This window comes from Phoxinus phoxinus (genome assembly GCF_949152265.1).
Source record: "Phoxinus phoxinus genome assembly, chromosome: 20".
NCBI classification, from domain to species: domain Eukaryota; kingdom Metazoa; phylum Chordata; class Actinopteri; order Cypriniformes; family Leuciscidae; genus Phoxinus; species Phoxinus phoxinus.
The window spans coordinates 21,954,449-21,966,145 of record NC_136895.1 but is presented as its reverse complement, the minus strand read 5'-3'; the positions used below and the strand labels follow the sequence as shown (position 1 = coordinate 21,966,145).

The 11,697-nt window shown below is 35.7% G+C and overlaps 1 protein-coding gene across 1 annotated transcript; it reads left to right on the top strand.

The window, feature by feature from the left end:
• The first annotated feature begins 811 nt into the window (after positions 1-811).
• LOC306988446 (CD48 antigen-like) lies at positions 812-5,804 on the top strand. The gene is made up of 6 exons (XM_079593450.1): positions 812-969; positions 2,204-2,524; positions 2,879-3,184; positions 4,459-4,581; positions 4,732-4,775; positions 5,169-5,804. Exons 1-6 carry the CDS (start codon positions 897-899, stop codon positions 5,190-5,192), a joined length of 891 nt encoding a protein of 296 aa, XP_079449576.1. The 5' UTR covers positions 812-896; the 3' UTR covers positions 5,193-5,804.
• The last annotated feature ends 5,893 nt before the right edge of the window (positions 5,805-11,697 follow it).

Sequence of the window (11,697 nt, the reverse complement as noted above, 5' to 3'; positions counted from 1 at the left end):
CCTACGGCAGAAAGAGGGAGCCTACAGTATACAGAGAAAATGCAGAACTACTGTCCTTCTAACGCCCGCTGCGCCCAAGGGACCGACGATCCTTGGTACCTCCAGTCCGCTTGTTCGGATAGGAGGGCCCACACTGCAATCCTAACAGTAGAGCCTCCATGGTTAAAAACATGAAGGATCACATAGCAATTCGGAAAGGGAGAGCCCCCATGGCGCCCGAACGGAAAGCTCGCACTGTGACTCGACTGGGAGAGTTCCCGCTGCGTTTCGAAGGAGAGAGTTCCCCCGATATGTATAAATGGGAAGTTCACTCTGCGGTCAAAACGGGAGTTTACACAGAGATGATAAAGTTTAAAAGTTTGCATTCTCAGGCCGCCAAAATGCTGTAGTCGTGTAAATGAACGACCAGAATGTATAAAGTTTACGTGTAAACGGCCCCTAAATTAATAAAGATTTTTTCAACGGAAATTAATAAACCCTGAACTTACTTAAACTGGACAATGACTTTCTTCTAGAGCTGCTGTACAGCCCAAAAATAGATATGCTGCATTAATGTCCTGTTATCACTGTAAAGCTGCTTTGAAACAATCTGTATTGTAAAAAGCGCTATAAATAAAGGTGACTTGACTTGACTAAACTTTGTTTAATTCAAGTAAAATAAATATAGGCCATGTTTTTTACCTTGTATGTTTTATAAATATATGCAAGTGATTCTTGTCACAGCAAGTGTTTTTGATCACAGCCCCAACTTCTCCCAAAAGGGTGTGGTGTCATGTAACCAGAAAAATGATAACAATTTCCTCATACCCCCAAGTTTAATAACCTGCCTAACTGTATCTGCTGCAAACATGGAAAACACACTTTCCCCAGCTCAATGGAGACTTTAATTATCAGATATGTTCGGAAATATTTTGAAGAATATGCTTTCAGACACTGCTTTCATCTGCTTGTGCATTCTGATCACAAATGGTAAGTTGGATTTAATTTCATGAAATGCTGTCAAAACCAGACCTACATAACATGCAAGTAATTGTTTAAATATCAAAATTGTTTTTCAGTTAGACACAGCAACTGTTTTCTTAAAACTCATTTATTAGAACACTTCAACACACTAAAAATGTCTGGGTTAATAAAAACAACTAAAGTAGGTAAAACGATATGGCTCTATGTCAGTATGCCTGTGACAACCTGATCCGTATCGCACGACTGTGAGTGATATTGTGTTTATAAAAGCTGTAAAGGCGATTATAAAGATGTCCAAAGGCAATTATGGTTTGTGGTTTTACTGAAACATGGCACAGGAACAATTGAAGCAAAATAAAGAGTTTTATTACAGAACTGCAACCGCGTCACACTTTTACTCGAAAAACCGTTCATCTTCTGAACACAAATGAAGATATTTCTGATGAAATCCGAGAGCTCTGCAGTGTCGTCGCTTCTTATAAGGGTCAGAAACCTCTCAGATTTCATCTAAAAGTTCTTCATTTGTGTTTTCTGAAAATGAAGGAAGGTCTTACGATTTTGGACCAACATGAGGCTGAATAATTAATGACAAAATGTTTATTTTTGGGTGACCTAACCTTTTAACATAGTATTCATGTAATCTTAACAGCAAAAAATTAAAATTCTTGAATACACACCCCAAGTTCGACGGCACGCACAAGTGAGTGAAACAACAACGGAGTGTCTCTAAAACCACTCTTTTGTGCGGAACTACTTCCTTCATCCATGGATTCAACTCTCGTTTGGCAGTTCAGCCCAAGCCTTCATTACAAATGCTAAAACGTCACTTAAGAACTAGTAAAGAATTCCGAGTCGCTTCATTGAAGTTCATTGTGTTACGGAGTGGGGGATTATGAGAGAGAGATTGACTAAGCTAGTATTACCTGCATCTGAGACTTCTGTTTTCAAACTGGGGTCCAGGGACCCCTAGGGGGACTAAAGAGAGTGACAAGGGGTTTATGAAAAAGAGAGAAAAGCTGTAAAAATGTAATTTAGTTGTTTATGAGAAGGTGCATAATTTCTACTATCAGTGAAAAAATTATTGCAGCAGTGGGTATCAGTGTGAATATAACCCAACAAAATGTCCTATTAGGCTGAAAATTTGGCCTTTAATAACATTTTGGTTTCTCATATGTATTCATTACAAAATGTATTTGTTCCTCGTTATTGGGCATAAATTGTATTAAAATCTCTGTTTCAGGAGTGTTTTATGCTGATACAGATGGCGTGAATTCAATATCAGTGACTGAGGGAGATTCTGTCACTCTAAACACTGAGGTTACTGGAATACAGGGAAATAATTATATATTATGGATGTTTGGACCTCAAGAGACTCGTATAGCTGAATGGACCATTAATATGTTTGACAGTATTGAGACATTTGGAGCAAGACTTCAGATGGACAGTCAAACTGGATCTCTGACCATCAGAAACATCAGAACTGAACACACTGGACTTTATAAAGTACAGATCATCAGAAACACAGAAAATTTATTCAAGAGATTTAGGGTTACTGTCTATGGTGAGTAAACTGCATGAATCATGTCAGAAATGCTATAATTATTAATTAACTTTTAATTTTAGTCTGAACTCAACTCAGTGTGCTATACGTTTTTCCAATAAAACAATAAAGTGATAATTAAAATGCACAATTTGCTGCTAAAATTACTTACCAAATACTGAAATGACAAATCAAATATGTAAAAAAACTGATTAAATAGTTGCTTAAATGCAATTTCATGTTCTCAGTGGGTGAAGCATAAGAATACATTTCAAAACAAATAGAAAAATAAACGTATTATGCACAATCTGCTAAATGTTTTTAGTTATTGATTGTACTTACTAATACTTTTACTTTTACTTTAATGTTTTGCAGCTCGTCTACCTGTTCCTGTCATCACGAGAGACTCTTCAGACTGTTCTTCATCATCATCATCAAGATCATCAGAGTCCAGATGTTCACTGGTGTGTTCAGTGATGGATGTGAGTCATGTGACTCTCTCCTGGTACAAAGGAATCAGTGTATTGTCCAGCATCAGTGTGTCTGATCTCAGCATCAGTCTCTCTCTACCTCTGGAGGTGGAATATCAGGATAAAAACACTTACAGATGTGTGATCAACAATCCCATCACACACCAGACCACACATCTGGACATCAGTCGACTCTGCCAGACATGTCCAAGTACGTCAGCATTATTAGTCCATTCACTGAACTGCCTGTGTCTTTTAATGAAAACATATGAAACACATTTTTTTCCTTGATTTTAAAGTGCAGTAAGCGATTTCTGAGAATCTTTGAACGTTGTTGCTATATGAAATCAACCCAAACAAACACACCCCTCCATTCATTGCTCTTCCCCCAAAGTTCTCTAATGTGTTAGCTGGTGTTGCATAGCATGTTTGTTATTTTGAGGGGCTGAGCAGTGAAAGGAGGGGTGTGTTTGTGTGTGTAACCAGTCTGACCCGCTCAGAGCAGGATTCGAACCGTGGTCTCTGGCGTGGGAGGTGGACGCTCTAACAAGGCTAAAGACCACAGCTTCTAACATCAGTCGCTAGCGCGCCTCTTGAGATCAAGGGAGTGAGGTTTAAATGCACAGCTCTTACTGGCCTACGACAGTTACACTCACCCCCCCCAAACCCCACTCCCATCCGGGTCACGGCACCAGGTGTAACTGGTTGTTGTCTGCGTTGTGTGTTTTGTGTAATTAGACACATGACAGCAAGCGGCAGTTTTGCTGGAACTTTTATTCCTCTCCTCTCTGTTACAAAAGAACAATTAAGCAGCCTCTTAGTGAATTTCCCTGAATGTTCTCTCTTCCCTTCAGTTACAAATCAAAATGAGTAAAAAAAGGAGCAAGAAAAATTAAATAAATAGAAAAATAGTATAAAAAGAAAAACATACCTGAGGCAAGAGAACAAATAAGCCGCCTCTGGGTGAATTATCCTTAACGTTTTCTATTAAATAAATAAATATGACGTACACATCACCATGTGCTCTCGTTTCCACATATTTAGCAGGAGACAAGGTAAGTAAAATAACATTATACAAGTAAATTGGGATGAAATATAGATATAAAACCAATAATTACAATGAAGATTAAATAAAATGATCAGAAACCAAATTAAACTTACCTCTTCCATGCAAAAGGAAAGAGGAGACAGAACAGTACAATTATTTTGTTTCATGACATCACAACAATTAAAGGGGAAAGCACTCAATTTGATCAGGCAGCCACGTCAGGTAAATTAACAATTTTGTGTGAATTCTACTTAATGATGCATATATTTAAAAGTATAATTTTTATACCTGTTACATTTCGGTGTCGATTTCAAATAACAAGAGTGTTTCTCAGAAATCACTTAATGCTAATTTTAAGCTTTAAGAATATTTCATGTTTGTTGATGTGTGGTGACACTTGTTTACACTGATTTGTGTTTTTGCCTTGTCCATTGCAGAACTCCACCAACATGTACTTGGGATACTGCTGATAACAGCTGCATTTCTGCTACTGGCAGTCCAAATTGTAGTCGTGTTTAAGTTCTGTGGCTGTATATTTAAGAAACTAGCAAAACGTAAAGGCAAGTATTACTGACAACCGATACATTTATGGGTAGCACTTAATTTTACAATCCTGTTCTGATAGTGTTCAAACGTGATACAGTCTTGTAACCTCCCTTTCAAATTCATAAAAGCCTTTTTAATTGTATAAATTGAATTGTATTCAAGAGCCCAGACCGAAGAAAAGAAAGATTGTGATACACACAAACCTACGGTAAGACCTGTTATTTCATAATTTCTGACACCTGTAAATGGTTTGTTTTAAACAGATTGTAAAATGTTTTTCATCTTGTCTAAAGGAGTTCAGATACTCAGTGTGTTGGGTGTAACATCTCTGTTTTTAATGCATAGCTTGTGACTTTTGGCTTCAGTCAGTTATTCTTCATCTGGTGCATTTATTTACATGATCATTTCATTGCATAGATGTTGGAACCTATTGTTATTGATTTGTTGAATTCTCTAAGACATTTTATTCCCCGATTTAACGTGAACTGTGTTTTTGTTTTTTGTGAATTTCCTGCTTTTCTTTTCCTAATCTTTCTGCTTAAACCGTGTGTTGTATCAACACTGGTCTCTCTGACTTCCAAATGCGTTTCTTTACTTACAGGAGGCTGATCAGGGCCATGAATAAGAGGAGGACAACTGTGCATTTTGGCGTGAGAAATACCCATAGTGAACCCCTCGTAAATACAAAAGCGAAAGCAAACTCGCTCCATCCCCTTAGGGGGAACACCTAAATGTATTCATTTGTGATTTCAATCTTGACTGCACCTGTCCAACTTCATTCCAACTCCTAAAACATAATCATGTCTAAACTTGAGTTGAGCTGGTTTGTGTGTTTAATATTCTTAGTTATTTACACAGTTGTGAACTGTGTATGAATTTACGCATTAAACACTTTAACAATAATAAATAAAGCAAGAACAAGTTTTAGCTAAAAATTATCCAGTAAGTAGTGAAAGCTTCAATCCAAGCATGTATTAAGATTTAATATTGCAGCCAGTTAATGGGCGTCAGGGTTACGGGCACCCGAGGCTTATTTATGCACAAGGAAGAGATAGAAGAACACAGTGCATCGCAGATCATAGAAGGAGACCAGTCAGAATGTTCATGATAACCCCTGCCCATCATCGAAAGCGCCTACAAATGGCATGTGAGTGCAGCTAAGCCGCATCTCTGGGTCTCATCAAAAAATATTCAGACTCATAATACCATGCATACACCAGAACCTTTATAAATCCCAGTCAGAGGAAAATTGTTCACATGCGTCTCCACCCCGAAATAACCATACATGGAGCTTACAACGCCTAGTTTTACTATGCATATCCTCATCTGCATATCATTTGCAAATGATTATTCATCCACGTGATAACATGTTTAACGGTACAAAACATTAGGAAAATATGAGATAGGCTACGGATGTGTCCTCACATTACATGCTAAAAATCATTTAGTAGCCTATCCTTGCCTTGTTTTTGAATAAATAAATAAAATAGTAGAATACATTTCAGAAATTTCTTTTAAAAATCTTTTTCACTGGCCAAATAGTATTTTTAATTGCTTTGTATTTTTAATGGAAACAGATAAGCCTCATTGTGCACGCCGTCACCGTTTTCACAGATTCACATTTTTGAAGTTTACATGGAGATAAGTTTTTTTTTTTTTTTTATCTAATTTTGGAACCTATTTCAGAGTTTGCGTTCTCGAGCCACCAAACACTGTTGCCGTGGCGTGTAAATGAACAATCTATATTGTTAAAAGCGCTATAGGTAAATGAAGGTGACTTGATTTGACATTATTGATCATTATTTGCGTGAAAACATTTTCTCCGGCCATGAGTGCTATGCGCTAAGCCATCCTCTCTGTAGTTAAAACATTAAAACACAGCATGGCACAGGAAAAGTGTTCAAAAGCATCGCATCCACTACAATTATTTATATTTATTAGATTAGAAACATTTTTGTAACTTCTTGGTAATGATTTCAAGTAATTTACGTGCTTAGGCTATCATTTAAACCATTTAAAGTGGTTTCCTTCATCTGCCGTCAGTCAATCAGCTCACCATCGGTTCCGTCTCCAAAATGTTTGTACACATGAGTCAGAGTTTACGCGCAGGTACGAGTTTGTTTTTAAATTATAAATCACAATTTATGCGTCGGAAGTTGTAATGTATTTGAGTTGATGTTACAATGCCCGACGGCCACTAGAGGGCACTCGCGTGTCATGTGTCTTTGCTGTTGAGATGTGCCGAATAAATCAGTCTATAAACAATGCAGTCATGTCTCCCTCGTGTATGTTCTGAAAAGCAACAGAGTATTATATGTATGTCAACTAGTGATGGCAAAATGAGGCTTCCTGAACCACTGAGACCTCGCAGCCCATTGCTTCACCCAAAGCTTCATTCATTATTGCTCACTAGTGACACCTAGCTACTGTGCAACGATGTAGCAGACAAATTAAGTAATTCTGAACCAATGACCTGACCAGACTTATGATGTCCGTATCCCCCCCCCCCCACCCCCTCCCTCCCCTATTTCATTTATTTATATATTTTCTTCTCACTGTAATATCTGTAACCTTTCATTTGCAATAATAAAAGTACATGAGCAGACATTTGTCCATTGCCTGGGTATAAAATACAATATCTATCTTTCTTTGACTGAATTTACTTCTGCAGAAACAACTGTCACGTCGGAAAGAAGCGATCAATGTCCTTTTCGTGCGAAGAAGAAAGCGACATAGTAAACTTTTTTTCTTTTCTTTTTTTTTTTTTTGAGAAGGCTCTCAGATTATTCTGAAAATATTTTGATGAGAATCACATATTTCCACCTATTATTATGCCAGCTCAGGAGGTGGTGTACATGTACGCACGTTTTGAGTTAGTGCTGAAATGCGCAGAAAAACTATTCCTAACACACAAAATGCACTGACAAACTAAATATATGATATATTATGACCCACTGTAAAAAAAACAACAACATAGAAATTATAAACTTCAGTGTTTATTTTTGTGAGTTAAGCCCGGCAGGTGCGCACGGACTGGGTTCAGTAGGCTAATGATAGGCTTTCAATGACCAAAAAATAATTCAGACTGACAAAATAATTAAAAGGACATTCTTCTTCTTTTAAATAGCCTATAATACAAATAATTCAGACTGACAAAATAATTAAAATGACATTCTTCTTCTTTTAAATAATAATAATACAAATAATAATAATAACAAAGACATTCTTCTTCTAAATAACAATAAGCGTCATTAATAATCAACATCATAATACTAATAAGAATATTACAAATTGTCATGCAATTATTCACATCATCATCGCTATTGTGATAATTAGCTACCCCATTACATGTGACGTCATGCGAAATTAAACGCTAATAGTTTCAAAACACGTGCTGTAAAATAATGCATTGTGATAGGTAATTTGCTCAACCAACCAGCGATTTAAACTGGAATTCCACCGGAGAAGTTTCTCCTCTTTGCCGTCTTCCGTGTGTCCATGGCGTAAAATGAGGGCGTGGGGGAGGCGGAGACGTGAATATAAAGGTGTTAATCTAATGACGATCATTTTCAGCCGCGGCATTTATCAAGGGCAGGTATTGCGTACACCTGAATTTCAAAGGTACGCACAGCTTCGTAAATCAGACGGTGAGATGAGTGTAAGGCCTTTTTATGCTTCTGCGTCAACTCCACGCCGTAGCTACGCCGTCACTCCTACGGCGTCGTGGCCGTTTTATGGTTCTGCGTCGGGTTGTGTTGCCCCAGCTAGCAGGGAACGTTCTTAGAACTTTGGCTAACATTCCCTACAAGTTTGGTTAACGTTCTGAAGAAAACATTTGAATATAATGTTTAACGAATATTTTAAGGATGTTTTCTCATTTTAAAAAATGTTCCTATAACGTTAAATGTAAACTAAGATATAACATTTTAACTGCAACATTCAAAGGATGTTTTGGGAATGTTTCTGCAGGTAAGAAGTTGTACAATGATCTCAATAAAACATTGTTCCAATGTTTTATGATAACAAAAGAAGAACATTCTCTCTGTCACATTAGGAAAATGTTTTGAGGATATCATTGAGAGATGAGATGTTCAATGTTCTTTATAAAACGTTCTGCTAATGTGACGAGTTAACACAATTAGAACATTCTACTTGCAACATTTTGAGCATATTTTGGGAATGTTGTTAAAGTTAAAATTTGTACAATGATCTCAATATAACATTGTCCCAATGTTTCATGATAACAAAAGAAGAACGTTCTCTCTGTCACATTAGGAAAATGTTTTGAGGATATCATTGAGAGATGAGATGTTCAATGTTCTTTATAAAACGTTCTGCTAATGTGACGAGTTAACACAATTAGAACATTCTACTTGCAACATTTTGAGCATATTTTGGGAATGTTGTTAAAGTTAAAATTTGTACAATGATCTCAATATAACATTGTCCCAATGTTTCATAAAAACAAAAGAAGAACATTTTACTTGGAACATTTTGAACATATTTTGGGAATGTTGTTAAAGTTAAAGTTTGTACAATGATCTCAATATAACATTTTCCCAATGTTTCATGATAACAAAAGAAGAACATTTTACTTGGAACATTTTGAACATATTTTGGGAATGTTGTTAAAGTTAAAGTTTGTACAATGATCTCAATATAACATTTTCCCAATGTTTCATGATAACAAAAGAAGAACATTTTACTTGGAACATTTTGAGCATATTTTGGGAATGTTGTTAAAGTTCAAATTTGTACAATGATCTCAATATAACATTGTCCCAATGTTTCATAAAAACAAAAGAAGAACATTTTACTTGGAACATTTTGAACATATTTTGGGAATGTTGTTAAAGTTAAAGTTTGTACAATGATCTCAATATAACATTTTCCCAATGTTTCATGATAACAAAAGAAGAACATTCTCTCTGTCACATTAGGAAAATGTTTTGAGGATATCATTGAGAGATGAGATGTTCAATGTTCTTTATAAAACGTTCTGCTAATGTGACGAGTTAACACAATTAGAACATTCTACTTGCAACATTTTGAGCATATTTTGGGAATGTTGTTAAAGTTAAAATTTGTACAATGATCTCAATATAACATTGTCCCAATGTTTCATGATAACAAAAGAAGAACGTTCTCTCTGTCACATTAGGAAAATGTTTTGAGGATATCATTGAGAGATGAGATGTTCAATGTTCTTTATAAAACGTTCTGCTAATGTGACGAGTTAACACAATTAGAACATTCTACTTGCAACATTTTGAGCATATTTTGGGAATGTTGTTAAAGTTAAAATTTGTACAATGATCTCAATATAACATTGTCCCAATGTTTCATTAAAACAAAAGAAGAACATTTTACTTGCAACATTTTGAGCATATTTTGGGAATGTTGTTAAAGTTAAAGTTTGTACAATGATCTCAATATAACATTGTCCCAATGTTTCATAAAAACAAAAGAAGAACGTTCTCTCTGTCACATTAGGAAAATGTTTTGAGGATATCATTGAGAGATGAGATGTTGAATGTTCTTTATAAAACGTTCATTCTAATGTGACGAGTTAACACAATTAGAACATTTCAAATGAAACATTTTGAGGATGTTTTGAGGATGTTGTTGAGATAACAGATTATATAATATTCTCAGTAAAACATTGGCACAATGTTCCATAATAACATAGGAGGAACATTATCAAATCAACGTTTGTAAAATGTTTTGAGGATATCACTGAGACCTGAGATGATGAGTGTTTTTTATAAAACGTTCTTGTAATGCGACTTGTTAACAAAACTAGAACATTTTAAATGTAACATTTAGTAATTAAACTACACAATTATTGTTAAATTGAGCTTGCTGGTCAGACAGCAGGCCAACGGGGTTCACGATGGAACATATGGTGCTTTTAAGTCCTCCTGGGAAGTTTGTATTCATGAGGTTTTACAATTTTTTTTAATGTTTTAAATTAATGAAGCCACTGTAAACTTTATCATCACATATTATATTGTTATATTATAATGCTATCATATTTTGTGCAAGCATTAGCTTACTTCATTGTCACTGCTGAATATCTAAGTATAGTGGTATCCCACAATGTTTCTCTCTGACACACCCCTAACTCTTCAAGATCGGGGTTAAAGAAAATCCTGAGCTTCCTACTCATATTCTCATCATTGTGTTGGCGTTCAACTTGTAAATACGATCTTTATGACATGACTTGAATGCACCAATAGCTCTAGCTTAATTAGGGACAATCCATACAAACACTCTTGGCTAAAATACATTACAGACTGTCACAGAGAGAAGTTATTCATCATGTATCAACGCTAAAGGCCTAACCACTGCAATCAACACCTTGGAGTCTATCTATGCTGTTAAATAAAAGTCTGTAGACAAGGGTTAGGGTTAGAGTTAGGGTTAACCTTAACCCTTAATTTTTTAACCCAGACCCGGTTTCACAGAGTTTAGATTAAGCCAGGATTAGGCCTTAGTGCATTTAATTAGCTTTTAAAAATGTGCCTTAGAAAGAAAAAAAAATAAACATTACTGGTGTGCATCTTGAGACAAAACAATGGCACTGACACATTTTAATATATGTCAGTGCAAGTTGCTTTCAGGTAAAACAGCTCAAACGTGCATTTTAGTCTGGACTAGGCTTAAACCTTGCCTGTGAAACCCAGGGTGTATGTTGCAACTTGTATAGAATTATGCCAATGTTAGCAAAGTGTTGCGTTGGACAGAGGATTAACCCTAAACCAACAGGTTGTGTAACAGTGCCACACAGGGTGAAAAGCAAGTTGACATTATTAGGCATAAGAGTGTTTCTAAGGAAAGGTCAATATTTTGTTAAAGTGCAAAAGGATCATTATGGGTCACATGAATGTCCCTCTAATGTCACCATGATACCAATCCATTAGTTTTTCATATACAGAATTGTATATGAATAGCCTACATATGCAATGTTTGCTCTGTTTAATATATAATATGTTTGCTCTTTTAAATTGCTGTTTGGCAGAGCAGTGGTAAATATATGTTGTTATATGGTATATATTATTTATGTTATTTATTATTATTATTATTTATATGTTATTTGTATGTTTTTGTAATTTTTTTTATCATGCACT

Excerpts from the sequence above, each read along its gene's own strand:
- LOC306988446 (XM_079593450.1), top strand. The coding sequence starts at position 897 with ATGTTCGGAAATATTTTGAAGAATATGCTTTCAGACACTGCTTTCATC. Across the intron at positions 970-2,203 it reads GTGCATTCTGATCACAAATG|GAGTGTTTTATGCTGATACA; the intron begins GTAAGTTGGATT and ends TCTCTGTTTCAG. Across the intron at positions 4,582-4,731 it reads GAAACTAGCAAAACGTAAAG|CCCAGACCGAAGAAAAGAAA; the intron begins GCAAGTATTACT and ends TGTATTCAAGAG.